The 25,692-nt window shown below is 45.2% G+C and overlaps 1 protein-coding gene across 1 annotated transcript in view; it reads right to left on the minus strand.

Annotated features, from left to right (window-relative positions):
• The window catches only part of parp12a (poly (ADP-ribose) polymerase family, member 12a), a 95,284-nt gene extending 71,345 nt beyond the window's left edge, over positions 1–23,939 (minus strand). The window contains exon 1 of the mRNA XM_073046592.1: positions 23,550–23,939. Within this exon, the coding sequence (XP_072902693.1) occupies positions 23,550–23,890 (341 nt within the window). The 5' untranslated portion in view covers positions 23,891–23,939. The remainder of the gene's footprint in view (positions 1–23,549) is intronic.
• Positions 23,940–25,692: the final 1,753 nt, after the last annotated feature.

Consider the following 25,692-nt stretch of genomic DNA (forward strand, 5'->3'; position numbering starts at 1 on the left):
CACCAAGATGGCCACCCAAGGGCAAACTCAAAATCTCATTCCTATAGATTTTAGGAACTACAACCTGGTGAACAATTGCCCATTCCTACTTGCAGGGATATCAGGTGGTCTCCACTTCCTCAATAACACTCCATCCTTGAAATAGTACCCAACTCGCACTTTCTCAATCTCATCACCTGAGAGAGCTCTATCTCTCAATGTAGCAATCTGATGGTCTCTGGTCTGTTCCACTATAAACTCCTTCCTGGACACAGACAAATCTTTATAGTCAGACCTAATACAAGGATCCTGGTCCAACAATGAAGGAAGGAAAGTCACTGACATGTCATCAAAACCTGAGTCCTGATTTGGGCTATCATAGGTAGCAGGACCATTCTGCACAGGACCATCCGCATAGGCAAGCTTCCTGGCCAAAGCTCGAGTTACTGCGCAGGATGAATAAACGTTCGAATCCATCTTTGGATCATCAGTGACTGGCTTACTCCTCAACTGCACTGCAGCGACAACTTGTTGTCGTTCCCTAACAACAAAGGAACACCTTTCACTGGTAAACTGGGCTGTAATCCTATCGTAAAAGGTCCTGAAACTGACTCTGACTTCAAAATGACCTTGTGCAGAGGTACAGAAACAATGCCTCCTCCAGTGCCTTGAATAAGATTCACTTCACCAGTGGCAGTCTCATCACAAAACTCTAGAACACTGTCCAAACGAGTGACTGAGAAGCCCCAGTATCTCGAAGAATTTTCACTGTCACCGGGCGTGACCCTTCATTTACTGAAACAAATCCCTCTGTCACAAAAGGAATGAATTTGTCCCTAACTAGGTCAGACATCTCAGCCCTTCATCAGAATGCCCGGAACCCTGTGGGTTCCCAGGTGTTTCAAAGCGCTGAATATAGGCATCTGGAACTACCTCTTCTCCGCCTTCTTCCTCAGAAGGAAACAGTTAGCCATAACATGACCAGGTTTCTTGCAATAATGACAAACAGGACCAGAACGTTTCTCCTTTAGTTGCTTTCCTTCATCCTTACCTTTGTCACTACTCCCAGATTTGACTTCTGATTTACCCTGATTATCCATGCTATTCTTCTGGAAGGCCTTACTTGGGACAAACTTAAACTTAAGGGTGAGAGCAAACTCATCTGCTAGGATAGCAGCCTCCTGCAAAGTTGCAGCATCCTTCTCCTCTAAATATGTCTTTATATCATTAGGAATTACCTTTTAAACTAACTCTTTCAATTTGTCGTAATCATCATTCACATTTTTAGACATGCACCATCATTTGACTTTTCAAAAGCAAATTCCACATGAACCTGGCTCACAGATTTTCTCAAATTCCTAAACCTTTGTCTATAGGCCCCTGGAACCAGTTCATAGGCTTTAAGCAAAGCCCACATTACTATCTCATTGTCAGCTGCATCTTCAACTGATAGGGCAGAATAAGCTTGCTGAGCCTTACCTTTAATTACACTCTGCAACATGAGAGGCCAACACTCTCTTGGCCACCATAGGCTCTGAGCAACTTTCTTAAAATGCTGAAAGTATTTATCAACCTTGGCCTCATCAAATGGAGGAACCAATCTAACTTCCAGACTGGCAACAAACCTATCCCTAGAGCCAAAACGCAAACACGAGGAAATCTGCAGATGCTGGAAATTCAAGCAACACACACAAAATGTTGGTGGAACACAGCAGGCCAGGCAGCATCTATAGGAAGAAGTACAGTCAACATTTCAGACCGAAACCCTTCGTCAGGACTAACGGAAAAAGCAGATAGTAAGAGATTTGAAAGTGGGAGGGGATGGGGTAAATCCGATATGATAGAAGACAGGAGGGGGAGGGATGAAGCTAAGTGCTGGAAAGTTGATTGGCAAAAAGGATATAGAGCTGGAGAAGGGAAAGGATCATGTGACAGGAGGCCTAGGGAGAAAGAAAGGGGGAGGGGAGCACCAGAGGGAGATGGAGAACAGGCAAGGAGTGATTGTGAGAGGGACAGAGAGAGAGAGAAAAGAGAAAAGAAAAAAAGAGGAAAAAATAATAAATAAATAAATGAATAAGGGATGGGGTAAGAAGGGGAGGGGGACATTTACGCAAGTTATGAGACATTAACGGAAGTTACCTCCGTTAATGCCCCTCCCCTTCTTACCCCATCCCTTATTTATTTATTTTCCCTCTTTTTTTTCTCTCTTTTCTTTTCTCTCTCTCTCTCTCTCTCTCACAATCACTCCTTGCCTGCTCTCCATCTCTCTCTGGTGCTCCCCTCTCCCTTTTTCTCCCTAGGCCTCCCATCCCATGATCCTCTCTGTTCTCCAGCTCTGTATCCCTTTTTCCAATCAACTTTCCAGCTCTTAGCTTCATCCCTCCCCCTCCAGTCCTTTCCTATCATTTCAGATCTCCCCCTCCCCCCCTCAAAATCTCTTACTATCTCTTCTTTCAGTTAGTCCTGATGAAGGGTCTCAGCCCGAAACATCGACTGTACTTCTTCCTATAGATGCTGCCTGGCCTGCTGCGTTCCACCAGCATTTTGTGTGTGTTACTAGAGCCAGAAGTTTGACCCACAAGCCTTAGCTTCTCTAACTCAAACTGCCTTTGCTTTTCTCTTTCCTCAGCTTCTAGCAGCCTTTGTTTTTCATCAGCCTCTTGCTGTCTTTGTTTTTCTCTCTCCACAGCTTCTAATCTAAGTTTCTCTAAATTTAGTTGTTCCAGCTTGTACCGGAGCTCAGGGTCATCTGGTTTACTTTCAGTAAACAGGTCTAACACCACAGCCGCAAACACATCCTTAGCCACGTAGTGCTCAACTATTCTCCTTTGAATCTCTGCCTTTCTCATAGTCTGCTTTACCGTAATAAGTTTTAGCTTACTAGCAATGGTCAACAACTCTATCTTTTTGCCTTTCTACAATTCATCAGGGGTTGGTGATGCTGCCGTTGCTGCCGGTTTCCATACACAACTCAATCAAAAGGATGTAATCAATCAAATCAATTGTCAGTAAGCCCCAATTTGTTTAGATACCAGGGCCAGCCCCCACCTTATGTGACAGCAGCAACAGACCACAGACTCAGTTTTTAATGTTAAACAGCTATAATTCAGTAACTACCCAGAATTCAGACAATTAAACAAATTACTCCCCTAAATAAAAATTAACAGTGCTATGCATTTGCAGCTCACAAACAGTGTCAGGTTTGGGAACAGTTCTTCTTAAATCTTACTCAAACACAGTCCCAGAAATGTCAATCCAGATGATTCCAGAAACCCACGGAAACAGGTGAGGGAAAGAAATTTGTAACTCCACACTAAGATGACACGAGGCGGCAATCAGGGAAAATTCCAGAGGATTCATGTAGAGAAAACACGATAGCAGTCACAGCAGATTCCAGACATTGAGTAGCATTCCAAATCCACCAAAGGATTATCACAAGGCGACACAAAAGTGGTCGCCACAGGAATACTCCAGAAATCCAGGTATGGATCATGTAAAGCGACAGTCACGTATCCAATATGCACTGTGTGCCGCTAATTATCACAATCCTCTGGACATGGAGGATTAGACTCGTCTGCTGCTATAACGAACTCAACAACAATCTCCACCCAGCTCGCTCTCGCTGGTACTCGCAGTCTGCTGTTCCTTCTCTGCCGAATGTCCCAGAAACCTGTCCACATTTTATAATGACGTCATTCACCCACCTCGTCCAAGCGCTTAAAGTGATGCTCGCAGCAAAAAAAATGTTGTCACGTAACAAACCAAACACCTAAGTCACCCTAAGTTACAAAGCTCTGATACTGCGGAAGTCGAAGTCACTCAGAGACCGTATAAGTACATACTCTTTATTCAAAGCACCTGGGGCTTACTCAGTAGTCGCTTAAACAGAAACAGTCTGTGACTCTTCCTGCCCGATCCACCAAACTCACTCACAATTCCCCTTACAGAAGGGATATATTCGTTCAGATACCCCCACCCCCCCACACACACCTACCAAGCTGAAGTCAGACTTTATCTGTTGCTTGACAGTACCGAAAGACAAATTACAGAATAGGCATAATGGCCTAAATGCACAAAACAGACTGGAGTTGTCCTATCTCTACACTGACTGCACAAGGAGATAGCATCCTGAAACCCTAGCTAGCTACCTTCAAGAAGAAATATTGCACAGCAATGAATAACAAAATTAGCACATCTGTCGATCATCAGCGGTTTCTTTCAGAAAAACAGGCTGCTATTGTTTAACGAAGTGGTAACCGTTTACATACTTTTTCAATACTAAACATCCAGAAAACTTCAAACTCAACAGGTACCTCATTAAGTCTCCCCAAGTTAAACAAGTACAAAACTAAGCATTCAACTAGCTAAGAGTGCATGTAGGCCCTCCTACATCTGCAGCACTTTGCTGGTCACAACCTCAGTGCGAACAGAAGCCCCCAGAGGCAAAGGAAAAGCCCCTGGGGCACCTGAATCCGTGGCACACAAGGCAACCAATGAGAAAGAGCTGCTGCATCCTTTGAATGGGCCAATCGATGACCGGCACAGCAGAAGCGGCTTTCGACTGACTAGTAAAATTAACCCTTCGCATTACCTTCCACGCCTCGGAAGACGTGACACCATAACAATCCGGCACCCAGACTAGAATGTCCCATTAAACTACATATAAAACACAAAGGTACAATACCCAGTACTGTAAACCCAAATCGTCACTCCTCAGTATACTACTGTAGTCCACCAGCCTTCCCCCGAAATATAATAGCAAAGGAACTGGTCCCTCCACTTAGTCTTATCCACTGACTGTTATTGGAGTATAAAAGTTGCATTGTTTGCTGTGTAATCAAAACTATGTAGTCAGCTTTGAACTTGCTATTTGCTATGCATGTATCCAATTTAGTAGGAGAATGAAATCTTAAGAATGTAGAAGACAATGGTGTGTTAATGAGAGGTAGCTAAGAGATGTAGATTAGAACATGATTAAGTCAATAGGTAGGAACAATAGTGGCAGATGTACTTGTGATTGGATATGCTAATGCAACTAAACCAGGAGATTGCTATAAAAAATGCTATGTACAAGGATCGGTGGGCAATCAGTGACTAGCTCAATGACTGTCTCAGCTTTGATTTGCAAATTAAAGTTTAATACTTCTTGAAGAATCTTCTGCGTCTCCTGGTCGTTTGTGGGGCACGAGAAACCACGACACTGTCAGGTGTGATCAGCCAGGCGAGGCCTGTTCCCCAACTTGTCAGGAATGTAGGTGCAGCATTCCTGACCAATAAAAACACAAGAGCCTCCTTTCTTTGCAAAAGGTATTCTAAGGCCATTCATTTCATTTCCTGGGACAGTTTGGCCATACTGTACTGGGAAAGGCCGTCATCTACAACCTTTCTGCCTCTGTGATAGTCCTCTTACTATCACTGACCAGCTCATCCCAGACAACAGCAGCCATCCCACCCCACAGGATAGGCGCGGGAGCCATATATCTAGTACCTGCCCACCACCACCGCACCATTCAGCATAGACAGTCGCCCAGGATACTGATCCTTCTTACACTTGCTCTATCTCACTGACTGGTTGTACTTGTGCTTATCGTACCACCTACACCAGCATTCCCTTCCTTGCCCTGCCAGATGGGGAATCACTTTGAGAGTCGGGACCTTCCAGTTCAACAAATAGTCCATAGGGAAATGCCTCTCCTTAAAGCCCTTACTCCACTGGAGGTTACTGCGGCTCAAGTTCATTAAGGGTACTGCCGTACTAGGTTGTCCCGAATAAGCTATTCCCTCCTGGCTTCCCCCAAAACAAAATGCTAAAACCCAAGAAGATGGACAATTTTCCCCAACAGTCTTTTTCTTCATCATTGAAAGGGATCGGGCATCCCATCTGCGGCGTGGTTTGGAGTCCTCAAACAAATCAAGCAGTCCGGCACATTAGCATATTCACACACCCTCCATGTAATACGACCGCCCACCACAGATCAGCGTCATCACCACTGCCACCAGCGTCCACCACTTTGCCATTCCGTAATTAGGGAAACAGAAACTCACTCGCTCCTGATTAGTCACTGGGTATTAGACATAAAGCAGTGTGTGTTAGCAAAAACAACTCTTAGGATTGCTCCCCAAATCTTCTAAAATATGAAATCCAAATTCCCAATTTAACTGTCCACCAATGAGCAATTTCCCCAAATGCCCATTTCCCTCTGAAATGTGAGCATCTCATATTCAGAATAAAGATGTACAGATTTCCATCACCTTAACCTGGTTTCCACATGGCCAGTGTGGAATCGAGGTCTCTCCCTAAACCCAATTTTATGGAAAGCAGATGACAAAACAAATTAAAAATACAGACAGGACGAACAAAGATCCAGGCTTGTAGAAGCTTTTCAAGTAAGTGCAGAATTTAGAACAAAATAGTTAATTCCCAGTGAAAAACTAACACATTGTCTAAAGAACAAAGAGAAGGGAAAAAAACAAGTGGGTGGGGGCCCGGCACATTAACACATTCACACAGACACAACCCTCACTCACACACATACACTCAACCAACTGATGTGTGGCCACACCTTACGCAGTATTTCTCACTAAATCAAACTATTCACACTTCATTATAGGCAGAGGGATTGCAAACCGAATGACCTCCTCCCTCTGTGGGTGAGGTGGGAAGGTGCCACGTTCCCCCACCCCCCCCACCCGCCCTCCACCGATGTCTGCTGCCACTGAAGGCTCATCAGTACCTTTCAGAGCCTCCTGCTAGGGATATAGGGAACCCTGAATAGAATGTGAGAAATACGGAGGACAAAGGGAGCCCTTTTTTCAGAGGGGGCTTGAAAATCAACCCTTTTGTGGCATCCTGACCTCTCTTTCCTCCATGCTGCATTGAGGGTTGGAGTGGGAACCCCATTTACCTGCTCCTTCGGGACCCCAGTTTTGAGCAACGTCAGAAACATTAGCTTACAGGCCATGCTGGATCCCTCGGATCCTCCACTCCCCGTCCGCTTATCCAGCTTCCGTACCTGGCTACATGCACTTCCTTCAACGGGCACCAAACACTGTGATACAGAATGGGACGTCCAACTGCTGGTCCTACTAAAACCAACATCACCCCTTTCAAGTAGGGATTGCTGCTGTAATCAAATGCCCTAACAGGCATTCAAAATTCTCCAGCGAGTTATCACTGTCACCATCACCACAAACGGCTGTAATTAGAGCCCAATGCTGAAGGGCTCCAATTCCTTCCGTTATTGTACTCCACTCTGCCCATTCAAGAAGAAGAGACGGGTACTTGCTGCCACCCCATCCCATAATGACGCATGATCCTCAGGGCATTATTGATTGCGTGTTGGGATGCAAGGCTCCTTAAAACACTGTATCTCTACTAGATAGGCTGACTCTGGTATCTCCCTCATCCCATATCCTTAATATCCACATGGTCATGGACTCTCCAGGCTTCTGTCTGTACCTGTCACCAATTCCTTAGTGGAGAATTCCCTGATCTCTGTTGTCATGAGGGGGCCTGTTGTACCACTCCCCACATGTTCCTGATCCTCCTCCTCCTCCTCATCCTCTTCCTCCTGGGAGGAAGAGGCTGCAGGCAAATGTCGCCCATGGCAGCCTGTATTGCTTCAGGAAAGTAGGGGAGAGGCGATCATTTCAAGGGAGAATCCTAGAACTCCACTCTTTCCCATTCTCACCATCCAGTCAGACGTCCCCATCTCCTACCCACAAGGTGAGTTCATCACCCGGTGCACCGCATCAAAGCTTAATGGGATCCGGATGCCTATTAGCCCGTCAAACCAGCTCTAACTGGCTATCTCCGTACTTCTTCCAGCTGTGTGGCACGGGTCTTAGCCAACCGGGCGACTTCCCCCATGGGAGCACAACACTGGTGCAGCATCTCCACCTCATTCTTAAGGGCCCCGTCTCCTGCCGCTTCCATATGATCATGCTGTGCTGGTGCTTTATGACAGCATCCCTTTGACTATCCTTTCTCCTGGGGAATCCTAGCGTCCAGTTTCAACCCCAGGAGAATCCAACTGATCTAACCAATCTACCGTTACCCATTAGTAGGATGACTAGGCTCCCAAATCCCACACCCTGTGACTCAGCATTACTCACATATGGGGCTCTCTTTTAATTAACCTTCTCAGGATATTCATCTTCTGTTCAATCACCAAACCCTGCTCACTGTGCCAAATGTCACAAGAGAGCAGGTTTGGTAAGTGAGACAGAAGACACTGCTTACTAATTAATTTATTTAAAGAAAACAGGAAAACATTTGACCAAACATCCAAGCCACCCTAAATTACAAAAATGACAATGCTAAACATTCAGTAGCACTTCAAACTCAACAGGTACTTCATTAAGTCCCCCCAAGTTACACAACTACAAAGCTAAACATCCAACAGATACTTAGCGAAGTGTGTGAACGGGCCCTCCTATGCCTGCAGCACTTTCCCAATGGTTCATCAGCACTGGTCGTGACGTCAGGGTGAAGAGGGCTCCCTGCAGACAAAGGAGACCCCCCTGAGAACGGACACCACCACCATGGCACATACAGCGACCATTGGGAAAGAGCCGCTGCATCATTCGAATAGGCACAGCAGAAGTGCCCTTTGACTGACAAATAAATTACCTCTTCACATTACATCCAATTAACCACATTAATCGCCCAGATCATTGATATAGATGACAAACAACAAAGGACCCAACACTGATCCCTGCGGCACTCCACTTGTCACAGTCCTCCAGTCAGAGAGGCTTCCCTCTACTACCACTCTCTGGCTTCTCCCACAAAGCAGCTGTCTAATCCAATTTACTATCTCATTTTGAATCAGCTTCCCACGCCAGAGCTTGTCAAATGCCTTGCTAAAGTCCATGCAGACAACATCCACTGCCTTGGCTTCATCAACTTTCCTGGCAACTTCCTGGAAAAGACTGGTTAGACATGACCTACCATGCACACAACCATGCTGAACTATCCCTAATCTTGCAGGATGGTAGAAGGCAGAGAGACCTCAAGTGTCCCTGACAACTATACCGGCGAGAAGCACATTCAGCTGCAGCTTCTAACACTCCGTGTTATCAGAGCTGGACAGGAACTGGATGAACTCCAGATCATTTGGGGGTGGTCGTTAGGACACATAGAGAGGTAGTTACACCCAAGCTGCAGGACACAGGAAACTGGGTAACAGTCAGGAAGGGGAAAGGAGTTAAACAGTGCAGAGTACTCTATGGCTGCCCCCCACCAGAACAGTTTGTATACTGTTGGGGGGGGCGACCCAGCAGAGGAGATTCACAGTGGTCAGGTTTCTGGCATTGAGTCTGATTCTACAATTCAGAGAGTAGCGGGGAGAAGAGGTGAGATGCGGCGAGAGGGGATTTGTTAGTTAGGGGAACAGAAAGAAGGTTCTGTGGACGAGAACAAGATTCCCAAATGGTACGTTGCATCCCAGGTGCCAGGGTCTGCGACATTTTGGATCGAGTCCCCAGCATTCTGAAGTGGGAAGGGTGGACAGCCAGAGGTTGTGGTCCATTTAAGTACCAATGGAACAGGTAGGAAGAGTGACGAAGTTCTGCTAAAGGAATTCAGGGAGTTAGGTGCCATGTTAAAGGTCCCAGCCTCCAGGGTTGTGTTCTCAGGATTGCTACCCATGCCACGTGCTAGTGAAGCCAGAACTAGGAAGGTTAAGCAGTTTAACATGTAGCTAAGGAGCTGGTGTAGGAGGGAGGGCATAAGATTTTTGGATCATTGGGCTCTCTTCCAGGCAAGGTGGGACCTGTACAGAAGAGACAGTTTGCTCCTGAACTGGAAGCAGATCCTAGCTGGAAGGTCTGGTAGTGCTGGTGGAGTTTAAACTAGAGAGTTTCAGGAGGATGGGAACTGGAGTGCCAGCACAGTTAGTGGAGACAGATGTTGTTAAGTCCTCTGGCCTTAAGATTCCAGACAAAGTCAGGAATCAAAAGAAACGACTAATGTCCCGAACTGTGCATATATTTCAATGCAAGAAGTATCGCAGGAAAGGCAGACGAGTTCAGGGCATGGATCAACACCTGGAATTAGGATATTGTAGCTATTAGTGAAACTTCGTTGTGGGGGGCAGGACTGGCAGCTCAATATTCCACGATGTGGCTGTTTTAGACACCAGGGAGCGGGAGGGGTTGAAGGAGGAGGAGAGGCACCACCTGTCAGGGAAAATGTCATGGCAGTCTCAGTCAGGACAGAGTGCAGAACTCACCTAGTGAGGCTTTAAGGCTGGAACCGACGAAAAAGAAAAGGATGACCATGTTAATGGACTTAGAACAACAAATTTTTGGAGATCACAGAATATAAGATTGAAAGAAACACAAGTTTGTTACAGTAGGTGATTTTAACTTTCCGCATACTGATTGGGAGGTCTCCACAACCTCTCCACTATCTGTTCCGGCACTCAGGTTTCCATCCCCCTGCAACTCTAGTTTAAAACCCACCTCCCCCATGCAGCAGCAGCAGCAAACCTTCCAGCTGGGATATTATCACCCCTCCAGATCAGGAGCTAACCATCTCTTCTGTACAGATCCCACCTTCCCTTGAAGAGAGCCCAAAGATCCAAAAATCTTATGCCCTCCCTCCTACACCAACTCCTTAGCCACGTGTTAAAACATACAATCTTCCTATTTCTGGCCTTATTAGCATGTGGCATGGGTAACAATCCTGCGATCACAATCCTGGAGACCTGCCATTTAACTTAACACCAAACTCTCTGAACTTACTTTGCAGATCCTCCGCCTTCTTCCTACCTATGTCTCTGACTGCTCACCCTCCCTCTTAAGAATTCTGAGGACTTGCTATTTCTATCTTTAATATCTTTATTTTTCCCTTTCAGGGTTCTTTTGAAAACCCTGACCTGGAGTTACATGCAGCTTCAGTTCTCCGTGGGAATGGGACCCGCTCTCGGGGTTCCAAGACTGGCCGCTATTCAACATGACAAGGGTTTGGCCTGAGAATCTCGATCGTGTTTGAAAGCCTAAGATCTCAAGGCTCTGGAGACAGGCGGATTGAGGGTCGGTGTCACGGCAGGAGACTCGTGTGTTGTCGGGGAGGCCGAAAAATCTTTTGCTGTGGGCCCAAAGACCCGAGATCTTTGTGATCTTCAGACACAGAGCGTGAAAAAGAGCAACGAACGGACTTTTAAGATCGAAAACCAGAGGGTTGGTGTTATGTCTCCTGCTTGCTGTGAAAATGTGGACACACCCCTCTCCCTTGCCAGGGAGAGAGAACCTGTGGATTGTCAAATTTCGGACAAAATGCAAAGCTTTTGGGGCAACTTTGGTCTATGTCTTTGGTATTGCTTAGCACACACTTGGGCTCGGTGATAGTACCGACGCGCATTTTGTTTGCTAGTGAGGGGGGGATCGTCGCTTGCTGTCGCTTACGTGCGGGGGGGAGCTGGGGGGGACTTTGGGATTCTCATGTTTAACTGTTGTGCATTCTTTGGGGCACTTCTCTGTTTTCATGGATGTTTGCAAAGAAAAAGCATTTCAGGATGTATATTATTGGAGTATAAAAGTTGCATTGTTTGCTGTGTAACCAAAACTATGTAGTCAGCTTTGAACTTGCTATTTGCTAGAGAATGAAATCTTAAGAATGTAGAAGACAATGGTGTGTTAATAAGAGGAAGCTAAGAGATGTAGATTAGAACATGATTAAGTCAATGGGTAGAAACAATAGTGGCGGATGTACTTGTGATACGCACCTATAGACCGATTGGATATGCTAATGCAACTAAACCAGGAGATTGCTATAAAAAATGCTATGTACAAGGATCGGTGGGCAATCAGCGACTAGCTCACTGACTGTCTCAGCTTTGATTTGCAAATTAAAGTTTAATACTTCTTGAAGAATCTTCTGCGTCTCCTGGTCGTTTGTGGGGCACGAGAAACCACGACAAGAGACCCGCGGAAAGGAAACGGCAGATTGGGGACGCTTCCCAGTCCTCTAGGGACCCCCACAAGGCTAACAGAATTAAGGGTGCATCCAAACAAAAGGTAAGCGCTTTTTGCGACCATTTGGACTCAGAATTCTGTTGGTTTTGGGGAGGTCTTGGAGTCTCAGAAGTGTGGAACCACTGCCGAAGGGTCTCTCACCCGGTCCAAAGAATCTGGCAGAATTGGGGGTTAACAGGAGGCTCAGAGGATTGATCAAGAACACTGCAGTGAGGGTAAGTACAAATAAGTTAATAAGAAGTTAAGAAAAATTCCACGTGGTGTTGGTAAATCCCTGTGGATACCGCTTCGTATGAAACGAAGGCCTGAACGGGCAGGGAAAAGGAAAATAGAGAAAATCCCTGTGGATACCGCCTTAAGAGATAAGGGTCTGAATAGACGAGGTGCAAAAAGAAAGTTCTGTGGATACCGCTCTGAATAGAGGTCTGTACGGGCAGAACAGAATAGGAAACAAGGACAGTCCAATATATAGTTTAAAGCGATAGACTAGGCATAGAATTAGAGTAAATAATATCATCCAGTAAACAAACTGTGAATCTCTGAAAAACCTTAAAAAGAGAGAACAACATGACAGGTAAAGGAACGGCAGTAGAGATTCTGAGCAAAAAAATCCCGGTAAATAAATATGAGATAACAAAAACTTCAGAAAAATGGGAAAAGAGAACCAAAAACCTGGTCACAAAATGGCCAAGAGAAGGAACGTTTGATGTAAGCTTGTGCGAAGAAATGGAGGCACTAATTAAAAATTACAAACCAAAAGATAAATCTAAGAAGAGGGCAAAAAAGAGAACGAGAAATGGAAGTGCTAAAACTCTTCAGAACGGAGGGAGAAAGGCTGAGGAGGACAGGTAGAATATTGATTACAAGCGAGGAAGACACTAAGGGTGCTGGAGAAACAGCCTGTTAGAGAGAGAGGAAGGTACAGTGAGAAGCTGGCTTCAGCTCCGTGTACCCGGATGCGAAAGAAACAGAAAAGCCCCCTCCCTATAATGAGGAAGGAACCCCTAAGCAGTGCCCCCTGTTGACGGGAACAGTAAACATGCAGGGAGAAGTACAAGTTTGGGATAATGAGTAGGAAAAAAAGACAATACAAGAAGGAAAAAGCGGCGATATGGAAGGAGATACAGGCAGAAAGGATAAAGGTGGAACAGGCAAAGAGAGAAATGAAAGAAGAGATTGAACGGATGAAATACTTGAGAGAGGAAAAGGAGTATGAGGAGTATCGGTTATACCATAGAAATAAACAGACTAGAAAAGAAAGTGGCTCATCAGGGCAGGAAGAGATGAGGCATTCAAGAGGAAGTGGAAAAAGGATAGGAGATGAGAGTCTTGGAGAAACATGAGAGAGAAGGGAATCAAGCACGAGTAAGGATCATGAGGAGTCCCTGCCACAGGTGTACAGACACGGACAGGAAGAAAGAGAAGGTGACTCATTGGAGGAGCAAGAGTTAAGTGGAGAGAGGATGCGAGAATTTGTGGGGAAGAGGTAGGAGGCAGAAACCTAGAAGAGCAGAAGGAGACGGTAGGGAAGCGACTTGCGGAAGTAGAGAGAGAGCTAGATAAGTTACTGAGAGGGGATTGCCAGAGGAGATGCGAAAAATACTCCAGGGGCCAACCAAGTATTGAATCAGGACAGAAAGGAAGGACTCCACAGGGAGACCGAGGGAAGAAGAGGACCCCGGAGACATTTGTGTGGGAGGCAGTAAAGACATACCCTGAGACAGATGGGGAGTCAGGCGAGGAGGAGAGCCAGGGCAGGTGGGAAGAAGGAGGAAGAATGATGCCATTGTTAGTTAAAGGATCAGGACAGGTGCAGTATATCCCTTGGGGATCCCAGGACCTAGAAGGGCTGAAAAATACTCTACCCAATCTACATGAAGGAGCAGGGAAATGGATTAGAGCCTTTGAAGAAGAAACGGCGGGATGATTATTGGCTATGGGAGATTTGAAGGCACTATTGATAAGGTTGATGGGAACCTCCAAATTTAATGAACTAATGGAAATGGCTGGCATAGTAAACTCGAACGACCCGAGAACTGATGGAGACGGGTTTGACAGAGTGAGGCAGAGGGTATGGCAGGCCCTCAGGAAGCTTTATCCACCCAAAGTGGACCCCAAAGCCTTAAAAGGGGGATCCACTGGGAGACACTGAAAACCCAGCAGCCTACGTAGAAAACCAGTTGAAAAGGTGGAGACTGGAGACTGAGCAAGAGGTGGAAAATAGCTTATTCCGACATAGCATTTTGGATGCAATGCCTCCGCAAGTAAAATCCAAACTGGAGGAAGTGGTTGGGCTGACGTCAATGACCCCACAAGAATTTAGAGACCACGTAGACCATGCAGTTGAGAAGTACCGGAAAGACAAACGAAGGTTGGCTGAGCAGCAGCAAGAGGTGCAAAGAAAGTTAATACAAATGCAGCTCGAAGAACTCAAAAAGAAGGAAAAAGAGAAAAGTAAAAAGATGCTGCCAGCAACACCAGTCCGAGTACAACCATCGAACTGGATGAAGCACCGCTATATGGAGGAACCGATCATACTGTAAGACAAGGGCCGGAAAACCCCATGCCAATAATCAACGTCTTTGGAGGAGCATTCCCACAAATGCCCTATCAGGAACAGACTAAATTCAAACAGCCCAGACAGGACTGGAAGTCCCAAGGAGGGGGACAGAGGAGCTATGGGCAGAGGGGACCAGTGAGGAAACAGGGGGAAAGAGAGGTAGAGAGATTGTGCTGGGGATGTAATCAGCCAGGTCACATGAGAAGAGATTGTCCGTTTACACCATGGCCTGTCACACACCATCAGGAACCGATAAGAAGGGAACTAAAGTTTAGCCAAGGACCAGCCCCCACAGGCCCAAGCGGACCTATGAACCCCTATGCGAGGTATTAGGGGTGCCCCGAGAACTCGAGTGGGAAGGGACATTACCCAATGATAACAAGGGAGGCAGATGAGGAACCCATTGTTCAGGTTATGTTAGAAGGGCAACTGGCACCAATGATGATAGATACTGGAGCCACGTACACTTGTGTACAGCCACAGTATGCCCTTCACCTTCCCATGTCAAGAAAGTTTATTAAGACGGTAGGGTTCTCGGGGAAAACACAGTTGACACAGTGCACGGCTCCAGTGTGGTTGAGAATGGGAAATAAAGGAATTGTTTTGCCGGTGCTAGTATTTAAAGGAACTCCAATTAATTTGTTAGGCAGAGATGCCTTATTGAAACTGGAATTAAAATTAGAATGCACCAGAAATGGGCTGAGTGTGGAGAGAGCAGGGGCTCAATTGATAGTGCGAGAAGACAAGAAGGCTAATGTCTTTTGGATAGGAGACATCGCAGATCAGATTCAGGAAACCTGGGAGAAATGGAAAAAGGGCGTGCAGGCTATATTACCCAGGGCTGTAATGCCCAAATCTGAGCTACATTGTACAGTGATTTTTGACAAGACTCAGAACAGGGAGTTAGAGGAGAGATGGCACCTGGAGGCATGTACCCAACAGCACCTGGAAGGGGAGGCTGTGATAATTGGAAAGCAAGGGGCAGCTTTACAAGTTAAGTGGAACACCTTTTTAGAAAAATGGTACAGGATACCGGAGGCTGTGCCCCACGTAACGTTGTTGGTAAACAAGGGATATCAGTCTAAAGACTTAGTTAAGAGTGCTGAAACCGTAACAGTGTGGAGGAAAATCATGCCAGAGGTGTGGATATCAGAAGACAACAATTGCATTAAAATAATGGTAAGTGTAAATATGGTAGGGACAGTGAGAGAGGTCGAAATAACTCCCCAACCACACCTGCCCTTGCTGGGAAAGGAAAGAGGCCAGCAGAAAGATAGAAGGTTAGATGAGTTGCCGTCTATTCTGTGGTCACAGCATGACACGGATGTAGGGAAAATAAAAACAGCTAGTCCGGTGGAAATAAGGCTAAAAAGGAAAGCAATTCCACCCAGGAGACCACAATACCCTCTAAGACCAGAAGCAGAAGAGGGAATAGCATCGACAGTGCAGGGGTTGCTTGAAATAGGAGTTCTTAAAAGAACAAACAGTCCATGCAATACCCCGTTGCTGCCAGTCTTAAAAGCAGATAAATCTAAGTGGAGATTGGTGCATGATTTGCGAGCGGTAAATAATGTGGTAGAGGACTGGCCAGCGGTAGTCCCCAACCCACACACGCTTTTGACTAATGTTCCACCAGAAGCGAGTTACTTTTCAGTGATTGATTTGTGTTCGGCTTTCTTCAGCATTCCTCTAGCCGACCAGTGTCAGTATCTGTTTGCATTTACTTACAGAGGTGCTCAGTATACCTATACCAGAATGCCGCAAGGATTTAAACATTCACCACATGTTTTTAATCAGGTGTTGAAGGCAGACCTAGAGGGCATGCCATTGGAAAGTACATTGTTACAGTATGTGGATGACCTGTTGATTTGCTCCCACAGTAAGGAACAGTGTGAGCAGGACACTATAACTCTGTTAGAGAAGCTGGCACATGGAGGACATAAAGTATCCAAAAAGAAACTGCAATTTTGCACGCAGCAAGTGGAATACTTAGGCAGGGTAATATCCAAGGGAGTGAAGGCGATAGCACCAGATCAGATTGAGGCAATAACTAAGGCCCCAAAACCCCAGACTGTAGGGCAGATGATGACGTTTTTGGGAATGGCAGGGTACAGCTCAGATTGGATAGGAGAATATGCTGAGATTGTGGCACCTTTAAGATAATGAAAGAAGCAGGACATACGAATTTGAAGAACGGGCTTACAGTGGAATGGAGAGGCGGAGATAGCTTTCAATACTATTAAGCAGGAATTGCAGTCAGCACCAGCATTAGCTTTGCCTATCTACGAGAAGGTATTTCATTTGTATGTATCCAACAGACAGGAGGGTTATGTCACAGCGGTTCTAACACAAGAGACAGGCACAGGAAAAGCAAAGCAGCCGATAGCATACTACAGTACGAGACTAGATGAGGTGGCTCAGGGGTATCCACCTTGTTATCAGGGATTGGTGACACTGTACTATGCATATGAAAAGGCATCCCCATCATCTGTAACCCTGGGCTATCCTGTGACTCTGTACACACACCACAAAGTAGCAGAGTTGCTGGAAAGAGGGAAATTTGTGCTGACGCCAGCCAGGATAGCAGCGTATCAGATGCTATTGACATTTCCAGACATAACTATACAGAGATGCACTACCAGTAATATAGCCAATTTTGTCCCTTTGAGCTATGAAGGAGAACCCCATGATTGTGTAGGGAAGACGATGGCATTTGCCAAATTGAGAGCAGATTTACGGTCAGAACCACTAGAGGATGCAGATAAAAAGGTTCTGTTCGTAGATGGCTCTTGTTATAGAGATTAAGATGGAAATCATGCAGGGTTCTCAGTAGTGCAGCAGGATCAGTCGAGCTATAAGATTATTAGGATGGAGTCCTGTCCCCAACCGTGTTCCGCCCAACTAGCGGAAATCAAAGCCCTGACAGCTGCGTGTGAAATGATGGAAGGTGAGAAAGTAGGCATCTATACTGATTCGACATATGCTTATGGAGTATGCCATTTGTTCGGGAGGAGATCCCATGCAACATTGTCAGCAAATTCTAGACTTAATAAAAGCCATAATGAAACCTAAAGCATTGGCTATAGTAAAATGCCAGGCACATAAAAAGGGAAATGATGTAATAACAAAGGGAAATCAAGCTGCGGACGAGGCAGCCAGAAAAGCATCTGGATGTACACCAGCTGTCATTGCCCCCCAGGTAAGCCTAGCTCCAGAACCTGTGGCAGAGGACCTAATTGAAATACAAGGTAAGGCAACTTTGGCAGAACAGACAATGTGGAGACGAAGGGGGGCCAAGCAGAACCCGGAAGGCTTGTGGAGCATGGAAAACGGTTTGTTGGTAGCTCCCACCCCTCCACTGACGATTCTGATTTCAGAAGCGCATGGGATTGACCATTGTGCAAGGGGGGAAGTGATAAAATAAAGAAGGATGGTTTTTGGTCACCTTATTTACAGGCTTCAGTGGACTTTGTCTTGTCACAGTGCGAGGTATGCACACAGAATGCAGGGTTCTGACATCAGTTATTTGACTGGTTAGAAAGTAGACTCGGAGGATGGGGAGCATGGATGACTAAAATAACAATAACTGTCAGTATTGTATTGAGCTGTGTGCTTGTGCTGTGCTGTTTTCTTCCTTGTCTCAAATCTCTTGTAGTGCGTGATGCAACCAAACAATTTCCGATGCTCGTGGCAATTACTGAAGCAAGCTTAGTGGAGAAAGAAACACCGAAAATGTATCGTTACAGCCTACAACACCTGTAGGATGAACAAGAGCAAAACGACAACGTGGGAGTAGATTGTAAGGGCTTCTGAGTTTTTTCCCTGTCTCAGATACAAAGGGACAGGTTTTTGGCTCAGTGGCCCAAGGTAACAGGGAGAGAATACTTAGAGGTCTTGGTGCAGAAAATTATAGTTTAACCCAAGATTTGGGAATAAGTGCTTGAGTTTATTGGGGCTTTTGTGCACAGACTCTTAGTCTTCTTTCTCTGGGTCTCAAAGGGGGGATATATTGGAGTATAAAAGTTGCGTTGTTTGCTGTGTAACCAAAACTATGTAGTCAGCTTTGAACTTGCTATTTGCTAGAGAATGAAATCTTAAGAATGTAGAAGACAATGGTGTGTTAATGAGAGGTAGCTAAGAGATGTGGATTATGTAGTCTGAGTTTGCTATTTGCTATGCATGTATCCAATTGAATGTAGAAGACAATGGTGTGTTAATAAGAGGAAGCTAAGAGATGTGGATTATGTAACTTGCTATTTACTAGAAATGAAATCTTAAGAATGTAGAAGACAATGGTGTGTTAATAAGAGGAAGCTAAGAGATGTAGATTAGAACATGATTAAGTCAATAGGTAGAAACAATAGTGGCAGATGTACTTGTGATACGCACCTATAGACCGATTGGATATGCTAATACAACTAAACCAGGAGATTGCTATAAAAAATGCTATGTACAAGGATCGGTGGGCAATCAGCGACTAGCTCACTGTCTCAAGCTTTGATTTGCAAATTAAAGTTTAATACTTCTTGAAGAATCTTCTGCGTCTCCTGGTCGTTTGTGGGGCATGAGAAACCACGACAATATATATAGTATACATTTCTCAGACATTAAAGTTGACCTTTGAACCTTTGAAGATGTTCTGAATCCTGCCACCGGGGAGGCATCAGGGTAGCTCGTCCTTGTCCACAGAACCTCCATTCTGTTCCCCGAACATATCCCCTATCATCACAGCTCATCTCTTCTTCTCCCCCCCCCCCCACCCCACTTCCCTTCTGAGTCACACAGCCAGACTCAGTGCCAGAGGCCTGATCGTTGTGACTTTCCTCTGCTAGGTCATCCCCCAGAACATTACCCAAAGTGGTATAGCTATTGTTGTTGAGGGAATGGCCAGGATGCTCTGCACTGGCTGTTTCACACCTTTTCCCTTCCTGACCGTCTCCAGACTCCTGTGTCCTGCACCTTGAGTGTAACTACCTCTCTATCAACCCCTCAGCCTCCTGAATGATCCGGAGTCCATTCAGTTCCAGCTCCGGCTCCTTAACACAGAGTGTTACAATCTGCAGCTGGATGCACTTCTCTTAGGTGTAGTCGACAAGGGACTGAAAGCATCCCTGCCTTCCCACATCCCGCAAGAGGACCATCCAGCTATTCTGCCTGGCATCTCAACTGTTCTAACTGTGCAAATATAAAGAAGAAACCAATGAATAAACTGGGAAAAATATTCTGCTTGTTATCAGAATCTTGCTTGAGGGATTATGCCGAGTTAAAAAACTAGCTTCATGCAAGGAAGCCAACCAACATCCCAGAGTTGAAGCAGTTCTGTAAGGAGGAATGGCCTAAAATTCCTCCAAGCTGATGTGCAGGACTGATCAACAGTTACCAGAAATGTTTGCTTGAAGTTATTGCTGTACAAGGGGGTCATACCAGCAAAGGTTCACATACTTTTTAAATCAAATATCAGATAATTTTCTCAATAAAGAGATGAACAAGTATAATGTTTTTGTGTTACTTATTTAATTGGGTTCTCTTTATCTTGTTTTAGGACTTGCATGAAGGTCTGATCACACTTTAGGTTATACTTAAGCAGAAATAGAGAAAATTCTACAGGGTTCAAGGTTTCTCGCGTCACTGTATTCTGTTTTCATTCTCCTCAAGACACAGACCAACATTCCATTCTGTTTATGATAAAGTTTGTACCTCTCCTCTACACATTTGCATTCCCTTGCCCCTCCCCAACCTCTCACTCTCCCACAGTTATCTCCAGCTTTCCCAGTTTTGTCTGCTCTCTTCATGAACATCTCTTTGTAGTTTCCCGGTCCCATGCTAGTTTCCCTCCCTTTAAATACAGTGACATCTGGGAACTAGCTGTCACCTGCTTTATGCAAATGGCATGATGGAAAGACTCTCCTGGTTACATCACTCGCTCCACCCTGTCAATCAAACTTCATTTCCTTTATTACCATTCTCCATTTCCTTTCTCCCAAGCAATTAACAAAGCACATTGTTAGGTTCTCTCCAAATCCATGTTTGCTTCTGCTACTAGTTTTTTAAATTTGAAATATAATTAAATGTTTTCTGGAAATCTTCCAATAGAAAACTTCTTAAACGAATGACATTCACTGATAATCTCAAAAAAAGGGGGCAACAAGATTGGTCAATACTAGGTGATGCTAAATTAAAATCACTTTTGCCAATCCCTAATCCATATGCCTCTTATGCCTGCATATTATATCCTCATGTCATCTTAAATGCCACCATCATATCTATACCACCACTACCCCTGGAAGCCCATTTGGGATACTCAGCAGTATTTTTAATAAAAAAGCTTGCCCCACAAATTTCCTTTAAACTTTCCCCTCTCATTTGAAATGCATGTCTTCTAGCACATGACATTTCTACTCTGGGATAAAGATTCTGACTGTCCATCCAATCTACGTTTCTGATAATTTTATTAAATTCTCTCAGGTGCCCTGTCGGTCTCTGACCCTGTCAGAAACAACCCAAGTTTATCCAATTTCTTCTTGGTGCTCGTAACCCTGTGTTTCAGTAAACATCCTCTGCGCCTTTTCCAAAGCCTCCTTATCCTTTCCGTAATGGGGCAACTACACAATACTCCAAGTGCAGCTTAACCAGAATTTTATACAGCTCAACATGGCTTCCTTTCTCATATACTCAGTGCACCTACCTGTGAAGGAAAGTGTGCTATATGACTTCTTTACCAAACTATCTAACTGTTTAGTCACTTTCAGGGAGCTATAGAGTTGCACCCAAACATTGGTCTGTAAATCAGTACTGTTAAGTATCCTGCTATTAACTGTATACTTTCATTACATGTGACCTCTCAAAGTGCAACACCTTACTCTCAAGAAGGAAGGGTGATGGAAGAAAGAAAATTGTAGGTCAGTTAGCCTGACCTCAGTGGCTGGGAAGATGCTGAAGTTGAATGTTAGGGATGAGGTCTCATGATAAAATAGGCCAAAATTAGCATGGTTTCTTTAAGGGAATATCTTGCCTGACACATCTGTTAGAATTCATTGACAAAATGACAAGCAGGAGAATCAGTCGATGTCGTTTACTTGGATTTTCAGAAGGCCTTTGACAAGGTGCCACACACGAGGCTGCTTAGCAAGTTAACAGCCCAGATTATCACATGGATACAGCAGCCTTTTCTGATTGGCTGCCGGTGTTCTGAGAGGTCAGTGCTAGGACATAAATGTCAAAGACTTGAATGATGGAATTGATGGCTTTGTGTCCAAGTCTGCAGACAATATGAAGGTAGGTGAAGGGGCAGGTGTTGAGAAAGCAAGGTGTCTGCAGAAGTACTCATGACAGATTAGGAGAAAGGGCAAAAGTGGTAGCTGGAATCCAGTGTCAGGAAGCTTTCAGCAAGAAGGCAGGAGAATGGGGTTGAGACAGCCATGGTAAAATGGCAGAGCAAACCCAATGGACTGAATGGCCTAATTCTACTCCTCTCTCTTATGATCCTGTTCAGATTAAACTTGATTTGCATTTCTCTGATCTATATTCTGCTGTATTCTTTGACAACCTCCACATTGTCAACTATTCCATCAACCTTTGTGCCATTTGCCATCTTACTAACTGACCTATCTACATTTTCATCTAAGCTACTTTACAGGTATCACACATGGGGACCTCAGCACTGCTCACCGCAGAACACCACTGGTCACAGGAATCCAGCCAGAATAATACCCTTCCTGTACCCTCTGTCTTCTGTGGGCAAGCCAACTTTGAATCCACACTACCAAGTTACCATGGATCCCATGCATCTTAATTTCCTTTCCTGCATCAGCCTACCATGAGGGGCTTTGTCAACTGTAATTCCTCTCTCCCTTAATAAGTCATCAACTGATTGTTATAGTAAACTTTACAGGTAAAATTACAGGATTTAGGGATTGCAAATAATGTACCATAATTTACTCACTCCTCTTTTTGACATGCTGGGATGGAATCCATTAGATCCCAGATCTTTATCCCATCACAATTTAAAATATATATAATAAATACTAAATATAACTTTACTGGGGCTGGGAAATGAACACAAGACCCTTAAGCGAATAAACCTGTTGACATATCAGATGTTCAAGAGTGGCCTATCAAGATATACTACCTTAGGTCATTCAAAAGTTCTGACAATTGGGTACTTTTCTGAAGTACGGCCATTGCTCCACTTAACAGTGGCTGTCAGTCTGCATATGAGAAAATCCAATTAGCATTGCCAGTTACATCCCAGATCTGATCAAATATTATCAGTTTCATTTGAAGTCCTGAACTAGTCTTTATTGAATGTAGATTGTGACACAACTGTGCTCTGTTGTTGTATTCCTAATGGAGGCACAGGGAGATGTACAACTTCAGTGCATTTCCACTGATCTTTACATTCAACACTGAAGAGAGACAAGGTCTCAGCTTAATGCCTCACCTGAAAGATGGTTTTCCCAACAGTGTGTTTGTAAAACCACACTTGAACCACAAATCTGAAACTGATTCCACAACCTACAGACTCTACAAGTTGACTTTACAACTCAACTTCTCAGTATTTTTTTTATTTGCTCAATCTGTATTCTTTTGCACATTAGTTGTTTTTTGGGCTTTGCTTATGTATAGTTTTAATAAATTGTATTCCTTTATTTTCCTGTAAATGCCTGCAAGAAACTGAATCTCAAGGTGGTTATATGGTCACGTATACTTATTTTGATAATAGATTTTAGTTTGACTTTGTTTCCACAATTTTCTAGATCCAAAATAATTAAACTGCTCTTTGAGGCATAGTTGAAGCAGTAAATCAATTCTATTCTACTTGATTCTGAAAAAATTAAACAAGTCGCTGACTGCATTAAAGTGTGTGTGAGTGAGTGAGTGAGTGAGTAAGAAAGAAAAAATCCTGACCTCATTCTGTTCTCAGTAATCCCCTTCCCCAAACTCCCTCTCCTTGTTTATCACGCCTCCCTGCCCAAGTCTCACTTTACACGGTGTTTGCCGACACAGAAGACCGACCGAGTTCTTTTACCTTCCTTTGGCGAACCTGCAGTTGTCGAAGAGGAAGAACTTGCACAGATGGAGTTGTCTGCAGTCACCATCGCTGCACTTTCTTTTCAGAAAGTCACTGCACAGCCTTGCAGGAGTGGTGGCGACGATCAAAGAGTCTCCGCTGAGCTGTGGGCCCGGGAGACCTGAGACCTCGGCCGGCACTTTGGTGAACAACTGCCCGTCGGCCAGTAACTTGGACAGCTCTCCGTCCGACACCTTGAAATACCTGGAGACCTCCCTGCGCAAAGTGCTGTAGCTCAGCGAGCCACAACGGGAGCACAAAGCCTGAATGCAGTAATCTCGGACACAATCTAGAGACATGGTGCCGCCCGCCCGCCCTCTCCCGTCCCCCGATCTTCTCTCCTCCTTTTCTTTAAACCTGGTCCGGAAAACAAAGTGGAAAACGAAACCGAAATTTTGGGCTGCCCCGCCTTCCTCAGTGACGATTGGCTGCTTTTGCAAACCACGTCTTTTCCTCCAAACAACACACACAAAGTGCCGGTGGAACTCAGCGGGCCAGGCAGCATCTATAGGGAGAAGAGCTGTCGATGTTTCGGGCCGAGACCCTTCGTCAGGACTGACCGAAAGGAAAGATAGTAAGAGATTTGAAAGTAGTGGGAGGAGGGGGAAACACGAAATGATAGGAGAAGAGCGGAGGGGGTGGGATAAAGCTAAGAGCTGGAAAGGTGATTGATGAAAGTGATATGGAGCTGGAGAAGGGGGAGATTCATAGGACGAAGGCCTTGGAAGATAGAAAGGGGGAGGGGAGCACCAGAGGGAGATGGAGAACAGGCAAGGAGTGATTGTGAGAGGGACAGAGAGAGAAAAAAATAAAAATTAGTGATGGGATAGGAAGGGGAGGAGGGGCATTAATAGAAGTTAGAGAAATCAATGTTCATGCCATCAGGTTGGAGGCTACCCAAACGGAATATAAGGTGTTGCTCCTCCAACCTGAGTGTGGCTTCATCTCGACAGTAGAGGAGGCCATGGATTGACATATCAGAATGGGAATGGGACGTGGAATTAAAATACGGTATGTGGCCACTGGGAGATCCTGCTTTCTCTGGCAGACTGAGCGTAGGTGTTCAGCGAAATGGTCTCCCAGTCTGCGTCGGGTCTCACCAATATATAAAAGGCCACACCGGGAGCACCGGACGCAGTATACCACACCAGCCGACTCACAGGTGAAGTGTCGCCTCACCTGGAAGGACTGTCTGGGGCCCTGAATGGTGGTGAGGGGGGAAGTGTAAGGGCAGGTGTAGCACTTGTTCTGGTTATAAGGTTAAGTGCCAGGAGGGAGATCGGTGGGAAGAGATGGGGGGGGGGGGTCGAATGGACAAGGGAGTTGCATAGGGAGCAATCCCTGTGGAAAGCAGAAAGAGGGGGTGAGGGAAAGATGTGCTTGGTGGTGGGATCCCGTTGGAGGTGGCGGAAGTTACGGAGAATTATATGTTGGACACGGAGGCTGATGGGGTAGTAGGTTAGGGCAAGAGGAACCATATCCCTAATGGTGTGGCGGAAGGATAGGGTGAGAGCAGATGTGCGTGAAATGGCTGGTGGCGTAGTGGCATCAGTGCTAGACTTGGGGGGGGCGGGAGGTTCTAAGTTCGAATCCAGCCGGCTCCCCAGCACGCTTTCTGTGCAATATCAAAATTGCAAATATACATATAAAACAAGTTAGCAGTAATAAATCTAAAAGTGTAGGAATAATAATAATCAATAATAAACAAGCTCTATCGATGTCTAGGGGTAAATGACTTGTCATAGGAAAGTATAGAGTTCAGTTCATAAATGCTAAAGTAGTTATGGTTGTTGTGTTGAAATCGTTGGAGAGAGAGAGAGAGAGAGAGAGCGAGAGGTAACAGCTACAGCAGCCAAACCTTCCTTTTTGATTCCATTGCACTGTTGTGGTCATTCAGTTATGACCCCTCTGGTCTTCAGCTAGACCGTTCTTCAGTGGTGGACTCGTCACTCCGGCATGAGTGGACACACACAAGTCCCCACCGGCCCTGCTGTAACACTGTGAGCTTTATTGACCGATCTCCTGGTTTGGTCTCCGAAGCCCCCCACCTTTCTGTGGGTTCCCAACACTCAGTCAGTGTCCGCTGGTGTGTCTCTCCAGA

Source organism: Hemitrygon akajei, chromosome 5, assembly GCF_048418815.1.
Source record: "Hemitrygon akajei chromosome 5, sHemAka1.3, whole genome shotgun sequence".
NCBI classification, from domain to species: Eukaryota; Metazoa; Chordata; class Chondrichthyes; order Myliobatiformes; family Dasyatidae; genus Hemitrygon; species Hemitrygon akajei.